At 44.0% G+C, this 25,482-nt stretch overlaps 1 protein-coding gene across 8 annotated transcripts in view; it reads left to right on the top strand.

The window, feature by feature from the left end:
* KALRN (kalirin RhoGEF kinase) overlaps positions 1 to 25,482 on the top strand; it is a 1,569,312-nt gene that overhangs the window by 711,792 nt on the left and 832,038 nt on the right. For all 8 annotated transcript variants that reach the window (XM_085647304.1, XM_085647302.1, XM_085647305.1 and 5 more), the window contains exon 9: positions 19,758 to 19,988. In XM_085647304.1, the coding sequence (XP_085503430.1) occupies positions 19,758 to 19,988 (231 nt within the window). The remainder of the gene's footprint in view (positions 1 to 19,757; positions 19,989 to 25,482) is intronic.

Raw genomic sequence — 25,482 nt, 5'->3', positions numbered from 1 at the left:
TTAGGGTGCTTGGGGCAAGCGCTCGACTACTGTGGAGAGTCCCAGTTGTACCTTGGAATTTGTTTGTGGCACATGGTGGTGTCTGTCGGGGTTTTAATTCGAAGAGCACAGGCATATGGTCACATGTACATATCAATGCTGCAGCTGAAACCAGTTGTAAATTGTCCGGCTGATTTTTCCTCCAGGGATGCCCCATATTAGACAAGCGACGCCGCAGTGGCCTTTGATCTTTTGAGAACACCGTATTGACCAACTAGAGAAATGAGGCAGCAAGGTGGGTTGACGTGCCGGGTGCCGAGTGGCATGTCACAGATATTAGCCATGGTGAGTTTAGCTCAACCTTTCATCCTCATCAGGGTTAGGCTCAGTGATTTGGGCAGTAGTAATAACCGTTTTTCATAGTGCCACAGAGCCATAAGCATGTCTCCTGCCGCCACTGCACTTAAACAAGACCAGGCTTTCAGGGAAGGCAGACACGTGCCGCACACGCTGGGGACAAAGCCAGACAGGGCGGAAAAACATCCCCGGATCAGAACTTCTGCTTGGATTCATTAAAGCTAAAAGGGCATGAGCGTTAAATAGGAGTAGAGAGGGGTATTTGTTGCTAGTGCTACCCCTAGCTTCCTCTTTAGTAGTCCTGGTACTTCTCTACCTACCCCTGGTCCCAGAAATCCTGATGGCAGCGTCAGGGACAGAAAGTAAACGAACTTCTAGGAATTCTGTTTAAGTTCTCTAAACTCTACCCATTTCCCCCTCTAGCCTTTTAGTTTAGGGGAAGTCAGTGCTTGTTGAGGGGTCAGGATGTGATAAGTGGGCAAACTTGTGATTCACTAGGGTCAAAGTGGACTTGAAGTCACTTGCGCTAATTTGCTAGAGTAAATTTGCATACCTAGCGCTTTTTTCTGTTCCCTGATTTTGGAATTACAACCTCGAATAAAGGGCTACTCTGGGGGTCTGGACAGTGCCTAGATGACCACATGTTTTGTTTTAACATTGTAATGGATGTTAAACCATTGTTTCCTTGGTATAGTATCATTACTGGTGCAGTTTTAATGTATACTCCCGCCATTCCACTTTTGATGTTATCTACCTTTTAAAGATATATTTCATTTTTTCATTGCCAAGGGGGGCTTGAGTCTCACATTTTTTTCCAGAACAACTGTTACTCCAGTATTGGAGCTTTCATAGATTCACATGCCTGAATCATTCCCCGTCGTCGAGACGGAAGTCTCCGGTACATAAAAAAGCAATGCTTAGTAGTATAGCAAATTGAAAAGAGGCCTAGGCCCATTTCCCCTTTGCAACACATAACCTTTGTTATGTAAAAAAGGACCAAACTTGTCTCTGAACCAATCAGAGCCTCTCACCCTCTAGAACACTCCTGAGAGAACCTCTTGCCCCTCAGATTTTCTCCCGCACGTTGTGCTAAGAAGTCTCCTTTGAGCTCTGCTCAAATTCTACAGTTTTATTTCTACTTCACTCTGGATTTGAGAGTTCTTCAACTAATTTAATAATTTTTGATAACTGACTTTTTCTTCACCAACTCCTGAGAATGGCTGACAAAGAGAAGAAAGGTTTATTTAGAGTCTGTGCTACCTGTTCAAAGAAAAGGCTATATACAGACGACCCTCATAAAGATTGCATATACTGTCTTTATCCAGACCATCATGCAAAGGACTGTAAGGTATGTCGTACCTTTTCTAATAAAACACTGAGGGATCGTGAAGGAAGGCTTTTACTATGGCTTCAAAAACTTAAAACCAGGAAAAACGTCATGTCTAGTGACAGTGATGAGGCGTCTACAACTTCTAGGAAATCTCAGAAAAGAAGCAGATCTCCTCAGGCTCATACCTCAGGGGAAAGACCTGAGAAGGCCCTTAAAAAGACCTCTATTGGGTCTTCTGGGCGCAGTCCCTCAAAATCTCCTCCACGTAAGGAAAAGGAGAGCAAGGGTCATGCTTCAGGGGTAAAACATACAAAGAGGACAAGCTCGGAGCCCTCAAAATCACCCCCTAAAGTCAAACATTTGTTCAAGAAGCCGGCCTCCACACATTTCCTGGGGAAAAATTGGAGAAATCTACGTTGTCGATGGGAGCGTCGACGAAGAAAATGGCGGCGGCGTCGAAGAAATCTGAGGTAAAACTTACTTCTAAAGCTATATCTCCGTCGACGGCAGTGTCGACGCTGAGACCTTCGACGGCATCGACGACGACCACGATCACGTCATCGACGGGATCGTTGATGGCAGCAACAGGATCGTCGCCGGCAACACCGATGACAGTAACAGCAGCGACGACTGCAGCATCAACCACGCTCTATTACAATTACGCCAGTGCGACGGCAAGAGGTTTTACCAGAGTCCTTGCCTACATCATCACTACCAAGGTCTTAACAAGATCCAGTGACCTCTGATGATGAACAGGAAGAGGGAGAGATAACGGACCCTAGTAAAGAGTGGGACGATTATCTCATTCCGTCGCCTTCGTCTCCTTCACCGAAACCTGTTGATTCTCCTTTGGAGGACATCGGGGGGTTCCATAATTTAATGGAGAGAGCTACAACAAGATTTGCGCTCACCATGTCATCTGACAAAACGGAATGTTTCTTGTACGATTTCAAGAAGCCATATCGCAAGGCAGTTCAGTCTCTCCCAGTTGTCAGTCATATATGGGAAGAGGGTCTCAAGGTCATGGAGACACCAGCAACGGTTGCTCCAGTACTCGCCAGGCTGGACAAGAAATATAAAGTGCCCTCGGATGCTCCAGCTTGTCTACTAGGCCACCCCAAGCCGGACTCCGTTATAACCGAGGCGGCTCAGCAGAAATTGAGGAATCCATCAGCTTCGATTACGAAACCTCCCGACAGAGAGGGTAGGCGCTTGGACAATGCGGGGAAGAGATTTTCTTCCATGTCTGCCCTTCTAGTTAAGGCGGCGAATGCCCTGGCCATTCTGGGCAGGTATGATAGGCAAATGTGGTGTGACCTCTCGCCTTACATAGACAGCATTCCAGAAGCTGAAAGACAGAAGGCCAAAAAGATTCTCCAAGAAGGAGAAAGGACTTCGGCTGAAGTCATAGATTGTGCAATGGACATTGCGACCACGGCCTTCAGATCTTTGGAAGGAGAGGCAGTCTTACGCCAGCAAGGATGGCTGAGAGCAACAGCGTTTAGGCCTGAAGTTCAGAATAAAATCTTGGACCTTCCCTTCAATGGAGAGGATTTGTTCGGAAAACACATCGATGAGGCTCTGCAGAGTATCAAAAAAGATACCGACACCGCAAAATCACTGGGAACGCTGCAATATAGGAAGGTTCCTTTTCGAGGCTCTAGAGGTAGGGGCCAATCCTCCTATAGAGGAGGTTACCAACAAGGCAGATACACTTCTTACTCCATCTCATCTCACTCAGCCCTACCATCAGCAGTATACACAAAATCTACTCCTAGAGGTCGAGGAGGTCGTCTGGGGAAGCACAACACCCGATGACAATGACAACTTTCTAACTCCGGCTACACCTATTCTTCTTACGTCACATGTTCCCCTGGGTGGAAAAATTGCTTATCATCTTCAAAATTGGCAGCAAATAACTACGGACCAATGGGTCCTCAACTTAATACAATTCGGACACACTCTAGAACTTCTGCAAACACCCCCTTGTACACCGCCGAAACATCAAGAGGTCAAACACTTGCATCAGATGTGTCGGGAGATTCGGACAATGCTCCGAAAGAGAGCAATAGAACCGGTCCCGAACTCCCAGAGAGGAAGGGGATTTTATTCCCGTTTTTTTCTAGTCAAGAAAAACGTTCTCCAATGGTGTCCTATTTTGGACCTCAGGTCCCTAAACACCTATCTAAAGAAACAATCTTTCAGAATGGTTTACCTCCAAGATATTCTTCTGCTCTTAGACGCAGGAGATCATATGACCACATTGGACCTACAGGATGCGTACTTTCACATCCCCATGCATCCTTCCCACAGGCAGTACCTTTGGTTCATGGTGGCCGGAGAGCATTACCAATTCAAGGTACCGCCTTTCGGCATGAAGTCAGCCCCAGGAATTTTTACGAAATGCCTGGCCCCAGTGGCAGCTGTTCTAAGGAAACAGAAACACCAAGTATTTCCTTACCTCGACGACTGTTTGGTCAAAGCGCCATCCGCAGCATCGGCCCGGTCGTCAACAACGGCTTGCGTGGAGCGGTTTGCCAGGTTAGGTCTGACTTTAAACTAAGAAAAATCATTTCTTCAGCCGACACGAAACATCACCTTCTTGGGAGCGATACTAGACACAGACAAACAAAGCGTTCCCCTCCAAGGAAAGACAGCTGGGAATAATATCTCTATCCCAGAGTTTTATAAGAAAAAAGTGTCTTTCAGTACGCAAGTACAAATCATTGCTGGGAACGATATCATCTTGCATTCCCCTCGTACCTTTCTGCAGGCTAAGGATGCGTCCATTGCAAGAGCAACTGGATCTACAATGGCATCAGGCGAGGGATCCTTCGAGGATATAGTCAGGGTAACGCCGACCATGATCCATGCGGCAACATGGTGGACCCAAAAGCAGAACGTCTCGCAGGGTCTTTCATTCCTTACACAACCAGCCCCACTGGTGATTATGACAGATGCGTCCTTAGAAGGCTGGGGAGCGTTCCTTCATGACCTCCAAGTCAGCGGTCGCTGGAAGTTGCATGAACAGCAAATGCACATCAACCTCTTGGAACTCAGAGCCATCCGCTTAGCATTGCTAGAATTCCTACCAAGGATACAGGGATCAGCTGTGTTAATAAGAACGGACAACACAACAGCAATGCACTACTTAAACAGGGAGATACAAGATCACTCTCCCTGTCTCAAGAAGCCCAGAAGGTATGGGAATGGGCGCTGCAACACAAGATATCCATAACAGCGGAACATCTCCCAGGGGACCAGAACGTCAAGGCGGATACTCTCAGCAGGCTCAAATCCACCTGCCACGAGTGGGAGATCGACCAAGGGAGTCTAGACAGCATCTTCCAAAGATGGGGAAAACTGACAGTAGACCTCTTTGCAACAGTGGAGAACAAAAAATGCCAGTTCTTTGCAAGCTGGCTTCCCCAACGGGGATCTTGGGGAATGCTTTTTTGATGGCATGGTCAGGCGTCTTTGCCTACGCCTTTCCTCCAATTCCCCTCCAGCCACGTGTTCTTATGAAGATCAAAAAGGAACCATGCAAGATAATCCTGATAGCACCATGGTGGCCCAGGCAACACTGGTTCACGGAGATTCTGCTACTGTCGGAGGAACACCCGATTCGCCTCCAGCCAATACCGTCACTCCCGTGGAGTAGTGCTTCATCCGGACCCGAAATCACAGCACTTAGCGGCCTGGCTCCTGAACACTGTGAATTTCAGCATCTAAATATCTCAGCGGAGTGCAGAGAGATCCTATCGAGAGCCAGAGTGGATAGTACGAACAAAACGTACAGGATGAAGTGGAAGAGATTCTGCTTATGGTGCAAAAGATGTAACATTCATCCTCTGAACTCGGCAGTGCACGAGTTTATTCCATACATTTTGCTTTTGGCAAAGTCTGGTTTGGCTCATGCATCTATAAAGGTACATCTAGCCGCAATATCACGCTACAGAAGGACTTCCTCTGGACCTTCTCTGTGGTCCGCAAGAGTCATCAAACAATTCATGAAGGGATTGTTCCGGGATTTTCCTCTAGTAAAGCCTCCACCACCTCTCTAGCAATTAAACATTGTTCTTTCCCAATTAATGAAACAGCCCTTCGAGCCAATACATAGGGCAGATCTTAAATTCCTGTTGTGGAAAGTTGCGCTTCTCATCGCGCTCACTTCAGCCAGGAGAGTGGGGAAATACAGGCTCTCACGATCCAAGACCCTTTCTTACAATTCGAAGACGACAGAATGATACTCAGGACTAATCCAAAATTCATTTCAAAAGTACCAACTGATTTTCATTTAAATGAGTCACTAATTCTCAAACGGTTCTTTCCTCAACCAACAACAGAGGCGGAAAGAGGTCTCCACTCGCTGGATGTCCAACGCTGTCTAAAGTTCTATTTGCAAAAGACTAGACCTTTCCGCAAGTCTTCACAACTTTTTGTCGCCTTCAGCGCACCCAGGAAGGGTTTCCCTTAGTCAAAAAGGGGAATTGCCAGATGGATTTCCAGTGCGATAGAGTATTGTCATAAGGCAGCTGGACGACCTCTGAATGCATGAGTTCGTGCACATTCGACAAGAGCAGTGTCCACCTCCACTGCTTTGTTTGCGGGAGTGCCGATCCAGGATATCTGCAGGGCAGCGGCCTGGACAAGTACCCACACCTTCACCAGGCATTACTGCTTGGATGCAGCCACAGGAAGAGATGTGGCGGTGGGAGAAGCGGTGCTGAGGAACTTTATCCAGTAACGGTGAGCCCTCTTTACCATCCCTCCTTCCTTTATTGGTCACATTTGCACATTTTTTTGTTGTTTATTGTTTTATATGTAATTTGCAGAGTGTTTTTTCTGTGTGTATTGGTATAGGAAGACCGCTTTTATCACACTACATATGTTCCCTTGTTCCAGGTCTTGGGTAACAAAAAATGTGCTATGATTTACTGCTCGCTATTCTGATTCAGGCATGTGAATCTATGAAAGCTCTAATACTGGAGTAAGAAAACAAGTTACTTACCTGTAGCTGTAGTTCTCCAGTATTGGAGCTTTCATAGATTCACATGCAACCCACCCTCCTTCCCTGAGAGGCTCACCTCGGAATTAGAACAAAAGGTGTTATGGCACAAGTGCACGAAAATCTGAGGGGCAAGAGGTTCTCTCAGGAGTGTTCTAGAGAGTGAGGGGCTCTGATTGGTTCAGAGACAAGTTTGATCCTTTTTTACATAACAAAGGTTATGGGTTGCAAAGGGGAAATGGGCCTAGGCCTCTTTTCAGTTTGCTATACTACTAAGCATTGCTTTTTTATGTACCGGAGACTCCCGTCTCGATGGCGGGGAATGATTCAGGCATGTGAATCTATGAAAGCTCCATTATTGGAGAACTACAGCTACAGGTAAGTAACTTGTTTTCTTCTCGGATGAGTGACCCTCCTGGATGGCGGATGTGTCACGGGTGGATTCAGAGATGTGTGGCTAGAGAGTAGGATGGATGGGTGGGTGGATGGAGGGACACATGAAGAAATAGAAGTACTGGGAGAAGGATAGATGTACAAACAGATGCAGAGAAGAGTGGATGATGGAGAATGATTAATAGAATAATGGATGAAAGGAAGGAAGGAAGGATGTATGGATGCATGGTAAGAAGGAAGAGTGGCTAGATTAAACAAGCATTGAAAATGCAATAGGTCCCGCCCTGATTAAGTTAAAGCCATTTGCTTTGCTAATGGTATTGTATAGCAAAGCAAATGGCTTTAAGTTAATTAAAGGCGAGACCTATTGCATTTTAAATGCTTGTTTTTATTTGAATTTTATTACATTGTTCGGAATTTGAAAGGAAAATTTACAGTCGAGAAGAATACAGAGAAATGATTAAGTGAAGGTAGAACGAGATAAAAGAAGACATCTATATGCCCAACTTTCATCACTCTGTATGGGTGAGGTTCATTTTAGGTAATTTCTAGAATTCTTTTGATACACAGGTATTTAAATCTTCCTAGACATCTGACCCATCTAAGGGGGCGATCACAAGTGACCTAGTATATGGGCGTAGAAATACTCAGTGCAGTATTACTGTGCAGTATTTCTTCCCCTGCTCAGCTCATCCTGAGTTTTGCAGCTGGGATATGGAATTGCAGGAATCCGTGCTTTCGAGACAAATCAGGCACGTTATTTGCTAATTTTGACCAGAATATCACCCGGACATTTTGCTTGTGTTTTTTTTACTTTGTCATTTTATAACATGCATAATAACATTAACTTCAGACATACATGTGAATGCAGCAACACAGCATTATAATAGTCCAGACAGCCGTCCGGCTTTTTATTCTGTCACTGGAGTTGTGCTACTAAAGCTACAAGCACAAAGTGCATTGTTTGTTTCTCGCTTTGCCAGTACTTCACATTACGGAGCAACAGTGTAAAATGCTTGCAAACCAAAAAACATAACTAAACAAGCATTTGCAATGCAATAGGTCTCGCATTTAAACGAGTTTAAGCTATTGGCAATGTAAATGACAATGCCTTTTATCTATGTTTTAAAAACCAAAATTTAAATAAAAGGCATTGTTATTTACAATGCCAATAGCTCAAAATCGCCTAAATGCGAGACCTATTGCATTGCAAATGCGTGTTATACATTGCTTGCAGACAAAGACTTACGCTGCTTTGTAGTGCTGTAAATACCAGATGTTACAATTACTGAACTCAGTGGCACTTGGTTTACCTGATCTAGAAGTAAAAAAACTCAGAAGATTCTGTGTTCAACCTAGTGTGAACCTCTGCAGCGTGCGTGCTAACCCCGGAGCTGGCAGAGTGAGCACGTCAAAGAATCAGGGGAAGACAGGCCTAGGCTTGGGTGCCACTGCGGTCTGTGGATATCAACGCACGGGCACCCGGTGGGTTGTCCCTGGACTCGACAACCACAGGGCGGCTGTCCCGAAGACATGCCCTAGTACCACAAGGTGACATGGCGAGCGCTGAGGTAGAAAGCAGCGATGGCCGTCTTATGTCTCAGCGCCAGGAAAATACTGCAGGGTTCAGATGCAGAAGGACATGAAGCAGACCCCTGCAGCCCATGCAGTGCAGGAGGGTCCCTCGATCCTCAGGGAAGGGGGGAGGCAACTACTGGAGGCCCCTTAGTGGGATGAAGGCAAATGCATATCAGTAGCATATAGGAAACGTAGGGGGGGGGTCTCGTCCTATTCTGAGGGGCTGTCATTTTGAGTTACGCTACTGTAGATAACGTGTCAGGTGTGACTGGCATAGGGGCACAGGTGGGCATAGCCTGGCATTGGGCATTGCTTACTGTTGTCTCCGGCCCCTTAGACATCTTTTTACGGTTACAGTGCGTGAGGCAGTCAGGTTACCAACTCTGTTCCGAGTAGTGTCTGCCGGCCAGTAGACTGTATTGCATTCACCCCGCCTACTCTGTTACTTTACAGAGTACAGCTCAGCGCAGACCAGCCCATGCATGGGTTCGCCTATCCCAGTGACCAGAAAGGAGTCCAAAAGAACGCATTTATTGAACATTTTGTGTCCTTGTGTAATGTAACCGGTGCTCAGGTAAAGCGCTCCAATACCTTCAGGTCGAGTTCGCGCTATAAATAAATAAAAGACGTTCGGCGAATACCAAACATGGGAATGAGCTAAACCCGTTGCTTTCCAATCTTATGTTCCCTCCCACATTACAAACCCATTAAAGTTGTTTTTATTTTCTATGGGAAACTGTTGTCCTTTTCGTGCCTCCAGAAGCTGGACAGATTCCAAGTAATATAGAGAGCAGCGTAGAAAGAGCTTACCAAAAACAAGCTGCACATAAGAAAACATTAGCGCGGCGTGGTGTGCACGCTATTATAAAAGTGAAAGCGGGCATGGCCCGCTGTCAACAATAATTAAAAGTAAATCCTGCACTGCTAATGATCGGGCGCTGCGTGTGGCCGCATTGTAAAAGTGAAAGTGCGCATAGCGCGCAATAAATACAAAACAAACTGTCACCATTGCGTGAATTAAAAAAAAAAAGTGCTTACACAGTAATTGAAGGAGACAGTATAACACCGCAAGCGAAAGATCCAGTCGGGATGGGCCGTCCAAAAAGGAGACAGGGCAGAAACCAAAAAGCCTAATTTTGAATCGGAGGCCTGCGTTTAGCATAAAGGAAGACGCCAGCCAATAGGAATGATGGGCGAGGCTTCAAGTCCCCTTCTGAAATTTCCTCTACCACAGTATGTCTCGCAGAGCGAAGAACGCATGTGCGCTCCAGCGTTAGGTCTGCGAGACCTAAAAACGGGACACTCCATCAGAGGAGTGCACTGCCTTAGTCTCTCTTCATTTTCTATGACTCCAACTCAATGATGTTTGTTTTCCGTGTTGATCCTTAGGGTGGCTGTGGTATTGCCTGCAAGGTTTTTCTCAGGAACCTTTTCCGTTTCTCTGCTCTGCACCTTGACATCGTGGAGGGTGGAATAAAGGGGCTGGCTGGTAACCATAAGAAACGGTGGAAATATTAACCTGGAATTGCTAGATAAGGGTTTTTATGGATGACACAGTCCCTGTAGTGCCAACTTTTTATCATAAAACAGGCTCATGTTTTGATAGCCTTCGTTAATTGTCCTGTGTAGTCAGCTAACCTAACTCCCATTAATAACGTAGTAATTTAGCCACTACTCCATCTCTCTTACGAACGAACGAATGAGACAGCACCAACGCTTTTCTAAATTCTGGGTAACGTTCTTTGTAGAAGCGCTTTCCTTTAACACAATACCACCAGCTCAGAAAAGCAAATTAACCCCTCCATATGTTTGTTTTGTAATACATTAGGTTTGTTAGGCTATTCAGCCTATGCAAATATTTCACATAAAAACAAATCTGGACAAAAATGAATGAAAACAAGTTTTAAACCGCAAGCGTTTGCATAGCTGCGGCTGTCTTCTATCGAGAAGTGTTTGCAACTTAGGCTACCCTTAACCAGGTAAACCGCTACCTTTATTGCTTCCCTTTCTATGCTTTGACATGTAAAATGTCATTCTCGTTTCCCTGATGTGGTGATCCTTTTATCTGAATCTAGGCTTGTTTTTGCCCTGATGCGGGACGTATGTAAAATTTGTCCCATTTTATATTTGATTTCTATAGACTAATTACCTGGATTTATTTTCCCGTTCCGGTGGGGACCGAACATTATATCATTCTCTTCATTCTATGGCCCTTGTGAGGACTCCATCTATATACAGCTTACGCTGAATAATATGCTGCATGGCTACACACTTATAAAGCTCCAAGGCGAGACATTTGGTAAGGTCGAACTGTTTTGCATGTGGCCGGTGCAGGGGTTAGTAGTAAATACTAATATCGTACTGACCGTGTTTCTTGAGTGGTAGCAGGAAGGTGGCATTGACTAGTGCATAGCTCGGCACTGTGTGATGTGGGCTACATTAGACTGTTTTACGGTTGGGGCGCCAGAGCTTCTTACACCACTGGTTGCAAGGCTCGACCTAGCGCTGAGTTACAGAAGTGGCTCCTACCCTAGTTGACTTGGGTAATGTCGCTCTAATCAGTAAATTGAACGGCACAGTCTGTGTGAAGGAAAATATATATTTGTGCAAGCTAATACAATACAAGCTTGGATTATTTTACCGACTAGATGTACAAAATGCGCCCGATCTCTGTAGATGAGCAGTTCTTGGGTGCGAGAATGCCTGGGAATATCAGGTGCTGCAGGCATGACATTTTGCTGGGAAGATAACGATATCATAAAACAAAGCCACTGGGCTTTAGAGATGAGCAATTAGGGCATCTAAATATTATTTCAGTATTTTTGCTTTTCCGAAAGTAGGCATGATAGCCGGGCAATGGCGCATTTAACCTTTAGCCCGCAACACTCTTTCCTGTTACGGAACTCCCATGGTAGTAAGTGGTCTTGTGCAGGGAAGATTCAGCTTGCAAGGGTTAAGGCTGGGCTGCACTTTTTTACAAAGCGGCACTCATTGACTTTGGCAGGGTAAAATCTGTAGCGGCCCCTAGGACATGCAAACCTTTGGCATCCAGAGCGGGCGCATAACTGCGCAGCACAACTTAGCTGAATGAGCTAGGTCATCAATTAATATTGCAGTTGTTCCAGTACCTTTGGTAGTGTCTATGAACTAAGAAGTACATTTTGACAAATTGAGGCTGAGGTACCAGTTTTGAATCTCTGCGTCGGTTCAGCAACGTGTGATCCTGGGCAAAATCACTTTATCTCCCGCGCATACCAAACAAGGAAAGAACGAACGCAAAAAAAAGCGCTCGCCAGTCAGTCACTGTTTATTTTTGCATCTTGCTTTCACTTTAAAGTGAAAGCGCGATGCAAAAATAAACATACGGCCTGCTTTACTTCTGTCGTAAGCGATTTCTTGTCTTTATGGGGCCATGTGTTTCAAACACATGGCCCCATAATGATAAGAAATCGCTTACGACGCATGGAAAGCAGGCGAGGCCGTCCAAGTGGGCCGTCCAAAAAAGCCAAAGGGAGGCAACATACAAAGCTGTTTCCCAATGGCTGGCCAACGTTTAGCATAAACGGTGACGCCAGCCAGTGGGAAAGAAGGGCGGGGCTTAAAGCCCTTTTGTAAAAGTATACTTGTTGACTATAAGTCTCGAGGCGAGGAGTGCATGTGCGCTCCAACGCCAGCGAGACCTAAAAACGTTGTCATTTACAACGCCCATAGCTCTAACTTTCACAAATGCGAGACCTATTGCATTGCAAATGCTTGTTATTTTTATGCCAAGAATGAACACATTATTATTATTCTTCAATCTTGGTATAACAAGGCAGGGGTTCTTAGCCCTGGCACCTTAATAGGCAAACTGCCACTTCCAGTAAGGCTAGCTCAGCGTGCTAATGCACGTGTGCCGGAGATTCATGTATGACCTGCAGGTAGCAGCTATAGAATCCGAAGACCCACACTGACCTTGCACTTGGTTGTTTAAGTAGATGGTAGATGCCTGGGTAAAAATATCTCTTTTGGTCGATATGCCACCTGGGGGTAACGTGAAATAGTTTTGCATCCAGTGTCCTATGATATTTTTTAAATTGTTTAAAGGGGCTTTCCGTAAGAATTTTGAGAAGAATAGCTCCCATAATTGATGGCCATCACCTCGCCCTGTGATGTTGTCTCACCCCTGAAGGCTAGTAGTTAAAACGCTACAATGCCTCATCAGGATTATTAAGTTCTGTATAAAAGTGATTATGATTCAAGAATATGAAATACTGCTAGTTTTTTAATAAAAAGTAGGTTGGATTATGTAAATAAAAATTGTGTAGGCAGTGCTTGAATTTATTTTTTGCTGACATTTGCCCACCTGTAAACAGATTTGTTTTTGATACTTGCTTTTAATGGCAGAAGAAAATTCCTGGCGATATCTGGGTTTTAAGGGGTACATTGTGAAGTGCTTTATGTTAGCCCCAGATTGAACAATGGCGAGGATGCTCAAACAATTTTGTGGAAGCAGTATCTAAATTTAAATGCACCATGGACCAGATGACGTGACTCACTTTCTACAACTTGCTCATATGACCTAGTGTAATCCTGATCAAATATCGTTGTCTCTGTCCCGCTCTCCCCCTTCTGCTAAAATTAAGTTCTTAAAACGGCTAAATGTTAGTGTTATTCAGGCACAAGTCGAGGGCACATGTGGGTAGACTGCGTCCACCTACTATTTTCACAGGGTGGATGCACCCCTTCCATCTGGCCAAGATGTTGGGCCCCACTAAAATATGCTTAACTTTTCGGACACCGGGACGCATTCAGCAGCGCCTACTTGTCTGCTTTCGTTCCGTTCAGGCAGCCCTGGGGCTTTGCTATTTTAAATTCCAGCTGAGCACAAAACAAAGGCCAACATTAAGGTGCCGTTTTGTTCGAATATTCTAGCTGAGAGCTATCTGCAGCGTCACACCCGGATGTAAATGGAGTGGAGAGGAAACGAAGGCACACAGCTGATCAGTTCACGAATACTTGAGAGGCATAGTGTTCACTTTGTCCAGTTCCTGTATATAAAAGACGTGCATCCACTGTAAGAATGTCAGATGTGTTGGCATGTCCCAGTATTTGCACAGATAACAACTTAAATACCACTACTTTGTTGGATTTCTTTTATAGTGCTCCTAATCCCAATGCAGGGTATCAGCACTTTACATCACACGTACACATTATACATTGACAATAAATCATGTAAGTGTGCAAGTCAATGTACAGGATGTGTTACATAAGGGAGTGAGGGTTACCAGGTGTTGGAATCGCGTCCTTCATAGCTCACTCTGCTATATTAGAAGGATTACAATTTATGAACTGCAAGTAGCAAAAGGATCTCTTTCAAAAGCAGTACCTCACTTATCTATCTGCATAAAATAAAAATCTGTTATCTGCATGTTACATGATGTGCTTTAGAGGAGACACATTAACCCTCTGTTACTTTGATTCAAAACTGGGACTAGACAAAACACAGATCTCTCCAGCAAATGTTTCGACGTCCAGAGTTACTTTACCATGGTTATTATTCCCTGTGGGCACACAAAGATCCCTGCAGCAGGTACCTTAACCCCATAGGATATTTTAAAATGTAGTCTTTGCAATCAATTAAGCATAATAGAGTTACTGCCAGATTTCTCCTTCTTGCCACTTTCTTTTTGGCAGAGTTAAAAAAAAATTTTTTTTTTAATTAGAAGTTGAGGCCCAGATTTGTTGTCGGGAATGCATCACGTTTATGGCAAAACCCTAACGCAAGATCTCATTTACTAAATCTCGTTATGTACTCAAATGTACTCATGACACACCTGCTAAACGTGTGTGAGATGATAAGATTGGATGTCACTTCTTGCGATGTTGTTTCCTGTGAGGTCACAGGTTAGTATGCCACTCCCTGGGATGCCAAGCGCCATGTCACTTGCATACTCCCTTTCTTGGTTAATACCCCCAATTCTTAGTTTAGGACTTGTGCCCTGGTATTAGTCCCAACGTAGAAAAAGCACTGGCAAAGCTTTGCCAATGGGTTCTGGTGATGCTATACAGCATTGGCAAAAGGGTGCTGTACTACAAGGTCAAAAGACAAAAAAAGCAAAATAAAAGGTATGATTACACAATTTACTGCCTGGCCCATCCAAAAACACAAAATATTTTGTTTTAAAAAAGGAACTGCTGAGATTGGAGGAGCATCAGAGGAGCAGGGAGGGAAAAAGCAAAAATAAATTGAGGAGGAGGGAAAAAGCAGCAAATGGGGGACAGAGTGACACAAAGGATGGGGGTGGATGCACACAAGATAGAGAGCAATACAGGAGGGTGTAGGAGAACAACATTGTCCATCGATCTGGATATAGAAGCATACGAGGTAGAGCAACACAGTGTGCAGGAGGGGAAGCATACGAGGGAAAGTGTTGAAGAACACATATACTTTCTAGGGGTATTTAACCAAAAAGTAAAAATTAGTTCTCGAAACATGAGTAGTGAAAGGCTGAAAGTCAGACAATCAAAAGGATTTTAAAGTGTCTATGCTTTAGGGGAGGACAAGCACAAGAAGAGGAAGGCAAGTGAGAATACAATTAAGCCAACCTAATTTAAGCGGTCAGTGGGCTCAAACCCGGTGTAAATTCACAATAGGTCTTTAGCACCTAGGCAGCTTATGCTGTCTGGTAGGCTACACCTAAAAAACTAGAAATGTGCATCCTCTTTTTTCAGCATAGCCTTTTTGGAATCTGCAGATGTGGTTGTAACATGCATATGAAAAATTCAAGCATACGAGAACGTTAAATTAGCTACTTGTGAATAAACAGTTTGAATGCCACTTTCTCCGTAACATTTATACACACTGGCTACCTGGCCCATTCATGTAAAGCTGTGCAGGGGAACAGAAAAGTAGTTAACCCTTGGAGAGAGGTGTTGACCTAATGGCTAGGGCGGTCGACCTCGAATCTGGGGTACCGGGTTCGAGTCTCGGCAAGGACGTGCATCCTGTGATTCTGGGCAAATCACTTAATCTCCCCAGGCCTAACAAAAATAAACGTGTTGTGGCCTCATGTAATGCAACTGGTGCTCGTTTAAAGCGAACCGATACCTGATACCTTCAGGTCAAGTTTGTGCTATATAAAACTTTGTAAAAAAAAAAAAAATCAAATTACTTTTCAGGCAGAATTACAGACCACAGAGCTAATAATTACAGACCACAAAAATTTTCATATCTCTTTATGATCGTGTACCCCCTTGTCCTGAATCAATTTAATTCCTATTAACTTCCACTTAGTGTTCATACAAACCCTAACTAAATTATTTTTATCAGGTAAGCAAACACATATTTCAATAAAACCTCTAAGCTCTGAATTAAAAGCCTATTACAATTCTTTTATGATTAAGCTCTTGTGACTACCCAAGAAATTAGTCCACTGCCACCAACATGGGTCTAGGTATCTGTTTTGGCGGGTCCATGTGTCTTTTTCGCCATAGGTATCATACATAACTGAAATTATTGGATAGTGAACGAAGAAAGGGAAATTATGGATGTCACTTTTATAAAACTCCCACCAACAAGGGGAAATGGATGACAAAGTCAAAGTGGGTGAACAGAAGATTACAAAAATGATCAATTGGTTTCTGTACCAAGATGGAGGAAGACAAGATTTTTCTTAGGGATACAACTACGCTAGTCTCAATTTCTTCTTAAAACTGACAAGAGTAAGTCCAAATCCCAGATAAACTGTAACAATTGCTTACAAGTTTACAAACTTATTGAGAGATAGGGAGGATATTATAACACAAACAAAACAGAATGTCTAAGGAACCAGATGTACAACAAATACTGAGATAGGTCACCAGATTCTAAATGTTATCAGATAATTAACAAGAACTTTTATTGTGATGTTAAACAAGTTATGAAACCTTCCCTAAATTCAACATAGTCGAATAAATATGTCCAACAATGTGAAGAGCCTGATGCTAGTCTTCCATTTTCACAACAGCCCTTACATACATATGGTCATCTTCAAAACTTCATAAACCCGGCCTGAAAACGATAACCAATGTCGAAGAGAATGCACATAGAGTGCATCATTACCCTCCATGTTCTTCCACTGCCTGCTCCAAACTAGTATCCTTTTAGAAACATCTAACAGACAGACATTTATCAGAAAATACAATCCATCAATTACATTGGTCTCAAAGAGACCTTGCTAGTAACCTCTCAGAACAACCAATTCAACTCCAAAGTGTTAAACATTATAGTAGCAAGAGCTCCACAGTTAATCACATCTGAGTGGAAAAACTACAACCCTCCATGATGGGCAGGTGGTGTAACCTCCTTTGCTTGGCACATAGAATGGATAGAGTTCAAGCATGTGAATCGAAGGGTTAAACACGATTAATATGAAAATAGAAATAAATTCCATATCTATCGACCAGTGATCATGTAATTTAAGATGAGGTTCTAAGAAAAAAAACTTCGGGCCATGCTGGACTGTTCCTTTTGGACCAGGACAAGGGTAATTTGCATTTTGCTCTGCCCTGTATAGGTGGTAGTGTGGGTGAAAAACAAAGGACTTGAATGTGGCTCAAGTGATTAAGAGTGGCAGAAACGTTTGCCAACATTCCAGTTAACACCATTTTGTTTTCCTCTGTAATATACCAGTGCGAGGGCTAAGCTTTGAATTGGGCCCTATACTTGTTATGCCACACTGATTAAAAAAAAAAGTATAGAAAAAGTGATGGATGGAATGCTTGAATTCATCTCAGCCTCTGGTGTTTACTCAGGGCCACATCCCAGTCCGTCGTTATTTTGCTCACCGTGCCACCTCAGTTTGGACCCAGCTATATGCAAATCAGTCATAACCCTGCTCCAGTGGAAACAGTCCAGCCCGAACTGCCAAGCCAGGTCCTCCCTGAACCTTACCACAGCAACCGAGGTTTCGCCCTTGTAATGGGCCCATCAGCCAGTTATAACTTCGTATCAGTGATACTGCGTTCACAGAACCCACATCTGGGCATACCTGTCCCACTTAGGGCAACATACTAAAGTGTACAAAAAAGCGATGGCATGGAATGCTTGAATTAATCTCATCCACTATATTAAGGGCGACGCCAGTCGTGGGTTGCTTGTATTCTGGTCCAGGGAGGGCCTGGCAGTTTGAGCTGAACTGCTCCCATGAGGAGCAGGGTCAAGGCTGATTTGCATATGGCCTGGTTCCAAACTGAGGTGGCATGCTGGGTGAAAAACGATGGATTGGGATGTGGCATGAGCAATTGCCTGTGGCTAGGATTAATTGAAGCATTCCATCCCTCACTTTGTTTTTTGATGCCCTAAGTGTGACAGGTATGCCCAGACGTGAGTCCTCTGCTCCCTGTACCTTGTTCACGGTGTCACTGGAATCAAGCTATACCTGACTGATGAGGTCATAATAAAGGCAAAATTGGTCCTGTATTGCTTGTATTCTGGTTCAGGGAGGACCTGGTCTTGAAGTTCGGGCTGGAGTATTCCCATGAGGCGAAGGGTCAAGCCTGATGTGCATATGGCTGTGTCCAACATGAGGTGGCATGGTAGGCGAATAATGATGGATTGGGATACACCCCCCAATGACTGAGATTGATTCTATCATTCCATCCACCACTTTATTTTTTGTTTCTCTGATAAGGCCCAGCAAGCTTCATGCCAGTCTGGAATTCATTGGGTTCCTATTTCAGAGAGGACAACTTGGCCTTGCAGTTTGAGCTATACTGTTCGAGCAGGATCAAGTCTGATTTACATAATGTTGTGCTCAGTCTGAAGTGGCATAATAGGCAGACTTTGTACGGTAATGTGACCCAAGCAATTTCCTGTGGCTGAGACTTTTGCAGGTACTGCACCCATCACCTCTGTAATTTCCTCACAGTAGGATTAGGTTTTGTGGTGCCACCACAAGAGGGCCTCAAGCGTCTGGTTGCAGTTAGTGGGGCGTGTTAAACTGTCATTTTGCCCAGGGTTCTGAAAGGCCTTGCACCACACAGCTACCTCTATCTTATTTAAATGTAAGCCGCTTACTTTAGGCATCATAAGAAATGTTAAGACATGAGAACTGCTTAATGCTGACAGGCATTTGACGGTTTCATCCTACTACTGAATGAATGCCGGGTCTGGTGTCTCAGTGGACTAATGCATCCACGGCAGGGGCCTGTGTTTGACCTCATGGTCACAGGTTCAAATCCCGGTGGGTCTACTCAGCCTTTCATCCATCTGAGGTCGAAAAATGAGTACCATTGAATTGGGTAACAATAAGCATCTGTTATTCAGCGCCAAGAGACCTCGTTAGGGTGAACGTGCACTTTACAAATACACATGTTATGAATATCATTGTTTTTTGATAATAAAATTAACACAAACAGGAAAGGAGTGAGCCAGGGATGCGATAAGTGTAAGATAATGTGCAGATGCTCACCCCAAGCATAGCAAGAAATGTGTCTTCTGATTTTTCAGTGTTTTACTGATCAAAACCGCTTTTTTGTCTTTGACAAGTCAGGACCTCCCTGTCTGTATAATTGAAAATCTCTCCCGATATGTAAAGCCGTTCATACGAGTCCGAGTGTTCTTGTTTACTGCCATTTCACACAATCTACAAGTAAATGCATTCTATTTCCCTGTACAATCACAGGCTGGCGAGTAAACACACAGTCTATGCAGTAACAGAACCAGCGCGTGGGCGATTGTGGACCAGGCTCTAGAGATAGCTGACCTTGTAATATTCATGATTACAGCAGTGAGGCCTAGTTGTCCTCCAAGAGATGTTACTGAATGATGTGCAAGCCATGCAAGAAAGGTTTTATTCTAGTTTTTAAAATGTTCTTTTGGGACGTTGGTTCAGCCCACTCTGTAAATCCAAAGGAAATTAATTTTGATAAAAAGTGAAACGTTAAGGATTGGACAATGTAGATGTAGGAGACCAGAATCTATACTAGATTTGTAAGGTATTCACATAATGTTTTATCTACAATAAATTCATATGGAATCCATTCACATAGTCGCCTAGAAAATCAGTCATGTGCCTGCGTTGGACACCATTGAACTATACGATCTCCTGTAGCACAGCAGAGTAACTCTACCTTTGAATTCTCTTACAGGTCAGCCAAGATGGTAAAGCGCTCCTGGACGTCCTCCAGCGGCCTTTAAGTCCAGGGAATTCGGAGTCCTTGACGGCCACGGCCAACTACTCAAAGGCGGTCCACCAGGTCCTGGACGTGGTGCACGAAGTGCTGCACCATCAGCGGAGGCTCGAGAGCATCTGGCAGCACCGGAAGGTCCGGCTGCACCAGCGGCTCCAGCTGTGTGTCTTTCAGCAGGATGTGCAACAGGTATGGATGTCTTCCGGCTATCCGGTGCGCATGCGCGGAAGAGACTGCGAGTCCCGCTAGAGCAGCAGGTCTGCTATTATACACGAAACCATATTTTCCGTGTGCATGGATCAGTCCAAGCTGCCGTGTGTGTTGTTAGCAGCGACAGGAATGAAGGAAGATGGGAAGCCGGAGAGGGAGCTGAGGTCACCCCTTGTTTCTCATCTTCTTTCTTTATCTCTTTAAATTAACAAAATGTGGATTCAATTACGTTAGACGTTCACATATTCTTTGCTTGCTGATTCATTTGCTGTGTGGATGTTTTTCTTGCTTTTAAGGGTCGTTAGGCTGCAATACATCAACGAGTCCGTGATTAAAATCGTGGCTCTGATGGTCTTCTCTGACATTAGTGAGTTGTCTAAATGAGAAACTGAATAATTCTTAACTTGGAGGTTTCTTTAATGTTTTGGGCCAGACACAGTCAGTGCTTGCCTGCTACTCTCGGCCCATTGCCACGTCTCCGCCAGGAGCCAGAGTAGCAGCTTGGTGTGGCTAAAAATATGCCCTGGAAGTAGCATTTTAAAGTGTTGAGAGCTGCTGTTTCGCCAACTTCCTGTTTTTTGTGAATTTAAAAAAGAAAGGATGAAGTGTCTTTTTTTGTGGATCACTTCTGTTTCATTATTTTTGATAAAAGAAAGGGAAACATAGATCCCTGTGCCATCAGTATTCTGCTGGTGTCATATTCAATGAGCAAGGATGGCAACTCGTAGATGCGAGGAACAGCATTATCATAGCCCATATGTAGACAGAGGCAGTGGTGATCCATTTATTTACTTGAGTAGTCCTGAAAATCAACTGGTCCCGTCTACTTTGAATGGTTGAGATGCATTAATATCCTTTATGGGCTGGTGCAGCCACTGAATGAGGTTATTGCTGATGAGGTTTCCCTTCAGATGGAGCACTTTGATGCCTGTGGTCTCAGGACATCAGAACCAGCTCCAGATACATGCTTTGGTCTCTGACCAACCGAGGCATGAGGACATCTCTTTCTCTCTTCTCCTTTTCCCTCCTGTATACCCTTATCACTTGCACCCACCCTCTCTCGCTCCCTAAGGTTTGCAAGTTCTATTTAGTTCCTCATCCTTACCCATTTGCTACCATTATTCCCCTCTAGCTCGCTCGCCCGCTCCTTTTTACCCCACAGTCATTCTGCTATTTTGCTTCGGCATACTCTCTATTATTCAATGTAAGACATGATGTCAGTGTTTGTCATATGTAAAGCGTTCATACCTATTTTTGCTTGAGCCCTATAAGACACTGTTAAATAAAAATGGATATTCAAAATTACTTTTCTGGGATGAAAATGAAACCATACTTCACACCGTTAGACTCCAGCAATCTTTCAACAATCTATACAGCTGTCAGTCAAAGGTTTTCTTAGTGTTTTGAAACTCGGCTGGTTCCTCCTTTTCCACACTTTCCCTTCACATGCGTAGTCAATTGTGTAATATCATTTGAGCAAGATCTTTGGTTCTGAAGAAGTGAGTGCAGCCTTGAAAGATTTATTTTGTAAGCAGGACTTCTTTCATCACAAGAAAATCAAAGTAGACAGTAAACAAAATAATGATTATATGACTTCAACTCAAATAAGGCTGGGGGTTGCAGCAAAACTACATATGTATCTACATGACAAAGGTTAGCATGTGAAGCCCTTCATTGAAAAAATCAGGTGATATTTAAACCGAATTTATGAACATGTACTTTAGTATAGTTACCATCTGCAGGCCAAATTTTATTTTGATATTTTTTTTGTTTAAAGTTAAAAGAAGCGGCATACAGTTGAGTTGGTATATTTGACTATAAATATATCTTACAGTTGCTTGCGGCTTTGGAAACGCGTCTTGCTTAAGACCCTTTCATACCAAAGTTGGCACCTAAATTTAAAAGTATTGTCTTTGTTAAAATTAATAACATTGTAATAAAGTCGAAGGAAGCCACTCTAACCAATGGAGAAGTGCCAAGTGCAATGACACATACATTTTATTCCTTAGGTGTGGTTGGGTTTGAAAGCGTGAACAGGCAGGGCCTGAGGGATCCTATAACCGAAATAGCTTGAACGCCCTTGTAAATTTAGGCTCCTATTCAGAAGAAATTTACTAACCAAACCTGTCCTCTAGCTGCAGGTGTTTTTTAACTAAACATCCCATATTGTTTTTACTCAGTAAAACTTTTATTTGTGGGATGTCTGCATGTAATTTCTTTATTTTTCACGTTCAGTGCTGGTATCCATAACTTTGCTTACTTGGTACATTATAAAATAGAAGTGTAAATTAATTTTGAGCAATTGGTCTTAATCACAGTTGAATGTTTTGTTGAAATAGCCACAATATTGTTCACTGTGACATTTACACTTCTCTACATGAGACACTGTGGAAAATGTTTTGTTCTGGAATTTCAAAAAAATCCTATGTTCTCTCCTTATCCTTCAAAAATCTCTTGGTAGGATGGCATTTGAGCCGAATCCTTGAATGCAAAATACATGATCTTGAAATGGGTAATAGTGATGTTGGGTAGGAGGTTGCTACAATTATTGACATTTTCATGTTTGCACTATGTAATAAGATCCTATTATAACTAGGTTGAATTGATATCTACCTAGATAAAAAAGGAACACAAATTTTAATTTTGCCAGAAGATTAGAAGTCTCTATCTCAAGGTCGATAATATCCACTACATAGCCTACCAAAATATCACAAAGTAAGTATATAATTGTAAAAGTATATAATTGTAATTTTTATCTCCACTTATACTTACCTTACGATGTAGTGGTTGGCAGATGTTTTTCTTGTCATATAAACATGGAAATACCTTCAGGTGTTGGACCAACAAAGTGTCTTACTAATGGTGCCCAATTTACATAATGTCAGGATAGATATCCGGATATTTGCTCCAAAATGGCAGCTCCTGAGTTTGGAGCTAATGTCAGACTTTTTTCCAGCTCTCGAAGAATTTCAGCAGTAGTTAAGTAAGTCTGTCTCATCTGCACTATTTTACCCGAGTTTAGAATTGTGCATTTGTTTTTTTAACACAAAGGTGGCTTTGAACGTTGACCTCTGTTTTTTTGTTATTTCTTCTGCCGGTAGCTCATTTTCCCCTTGTAAAAATGACTTCCAATCCATCTGTTAAATGGTAGCGGCAGTTTCAGTCGATAACCCTTCAAGTATTGCCCGGCGGTAATCGCCTCTCATACCATTCGATAATTTACCAATGAAAGAGGCAGGCGCCGGAGACTGGAAGGCAGGAAACAAAGTTTTTATTCCGTCGGAGCAGAACACATCAGATCAGACAGCAAGGTATCGTCACGAGGTGCTCTAACTGCATCTCTGAGACCTGGTCTCTTATACACACGTTTATGACTTTATTGCAGGTTTATCATACATGGCACATTCTTGAGATCGCTTGGAACATGAAAGAACATCCTCGGAATCCCCACTTCGAGCTCGTTCCCACACATATCTACAGTGGAAGTCCCCACCCTATCCACAGTAGGAGATGGCTATCACACAGCTGGACATTCCGCCAATTCCCGGGGGTGTGTGCGACCGGCCGGGTCTCAGGGGGTAGGGGCCCTGATCTACTGTAATCCCTTTGATGTGGGGTGTTTCCCTTACAGTAGGGGTAATAAACTGCATCCGCAGGGCTAGGTGATGGCCTGGGATCGGTTCGGACAATGGGGCGCAGAGGAAGGGGGTTATCAAAGAGATGCATGACCATGTATGGGATGTCGGTCAGGCGTGGGATGTGGTTCTATGGCAGGGTCGCGCAGAAGGAGAGGGTTTATGGCCCGTGTATGAGAGAGCGGGGGTGGCCGGCGCGCGGGGGATGCTTGCAGCGCCAGGGGAACGCGCTGGCGATCGACAATGAACGGGGGAGAGAGTGGGGTGCCTAAAATGGCGGCCGTGCGTTCGCTGTGCGTGGCGCTGGGGAGAGGCAAGATGGCGCAGATAATGTTCAGTTACAAACTAAATTTCCACACATCTGTATCAAATACTGGGGCTTCCTTCCTAAGAAACCCCTTTCACCCAAACCTACACATGTTTCTAAAGTGGAGGAAACATACAAATGATGTTGTCTACCCAAAAACTATGAAATTTATTTTATTTATTTATTTTTTGCATTTGTAATGCGCACAGATACCCACAAAGGGTTTCCCGGCGCCAGGGCTAAGAGGTCAAAACATAGAGGCAGTAACTGTCAAGGACCACAATTATTTATTAAAAAGCCAAGTTTTAACGTTTTTCTTCAAACTGGCAAAATTCTCCTCCTTCCGTAAGGCTAAGGGGAGGGAATTCCAAAGAACTGGTCCCAGATGGGAGAAAGATTTCCCCCCCATTCGGGCCAGTTTGAACCTGGGAACCACGAAATTTGCTCCATTTAAAGAACGGAGATTGCGTGTAGGAACATGGGGCCTAACCAATTTTTGCAGGTATTTTGGTGCAGTTCCTGCCCTGATCTTGAACATGTATGTCAAGGCTTTGAACCGAACTCGGTTCTCTACCCTCAACCAATGCAGGTTCCTCAGATGCTTCGAGATCCTTGCTGTCCTAGGAATCTTGCACAGCAACCTGGCTGCGGAGTTCTGGACCAGCTGCAATCTCCTTATCACGGCTAGATTGGAACCCAGGTATAAGATGTTACCGTAGTCAAGCCTAGATGTAATTAATGCATTGACTACGGTCTTCTGGGTATCCACAGGCAGCATCCAGATAATCTTCCGCAGCCATTTAAGGATCGTGAAGCAGACACCAGCCACTTTGTTGGCCTGCTGTTTCATTGATAATGAATCATCAATGCACACCCCCAAATTTCTAGCTTGGGTAGCCGGGGTGGGGAAGGCGCCCAAAGATGGTGGCCAATGGGTATCCTGCCACAGATCTTTATTTTTCCCCAGGAGAAGAATCTCTGTCTTCTCCCCATTGAGCTTTAGCTGGTTCGTAGACATCCAGCTGAAAATTTCCTGAAGGCCTAGTTTCAGCACAGAGGGGGATGAAGATTCTGAGTTAGTAAGGGAAAAAATAATCTGCGAATCGTCCGCATAGGTCATAAGTTCTAGACCTACCCGCTCTGCCAAATCGGCGAGGGAGCGGAGATACTCATTGAAAAATAGCGGGCTCAAAATTGAGCCCTGAGGCACACCGTGGGGTGACAGAAAAATGTCCGACTGGGCCTGTGAGGACGAGATCTGAAACGTCCTGTTGCTCAAGTAAGATCTAATCCAGTCCAGCGCTGCCCCTCCGACACCATCCTCACTCAGCCTGACAAGCAGTCTGTTGTGTGAGATGGTGTCGAAGGCTGCGCTTAAATCAAGCAGAACAAGAGCAACCGTTTGCCCGTCGTCCAAAAGTCCCCTGATCTTCTCCGTGACTCCCAGGAGGGCAGATTCGGTGGAGTGGCCTGCCCTAAAACCCGATTGGGAAAAATGGAGTAGGTTGTTATTCTCTGTGTAAGTTGAAAG

The sequence above is a fragment of the Triturus cristatus genome, chromosome 3_2, assembly GCF_964204655.1.
Source record: "Triturus cristatus chromosome 3_2, aTriCri1.1, whole genome shotgun sequence".
NCBI classification, from domain to species: domain Eukaryota; kingdom Metazoa; phylum Chordata; class Amphibia; order Caudata; family Salamandridae; genus Triturus; species Triturus cristatus.
Note: the sequence above shows the minus strand (reverse complement) of the source record. Positions and strands in the feature narration are given on the sequence as shown.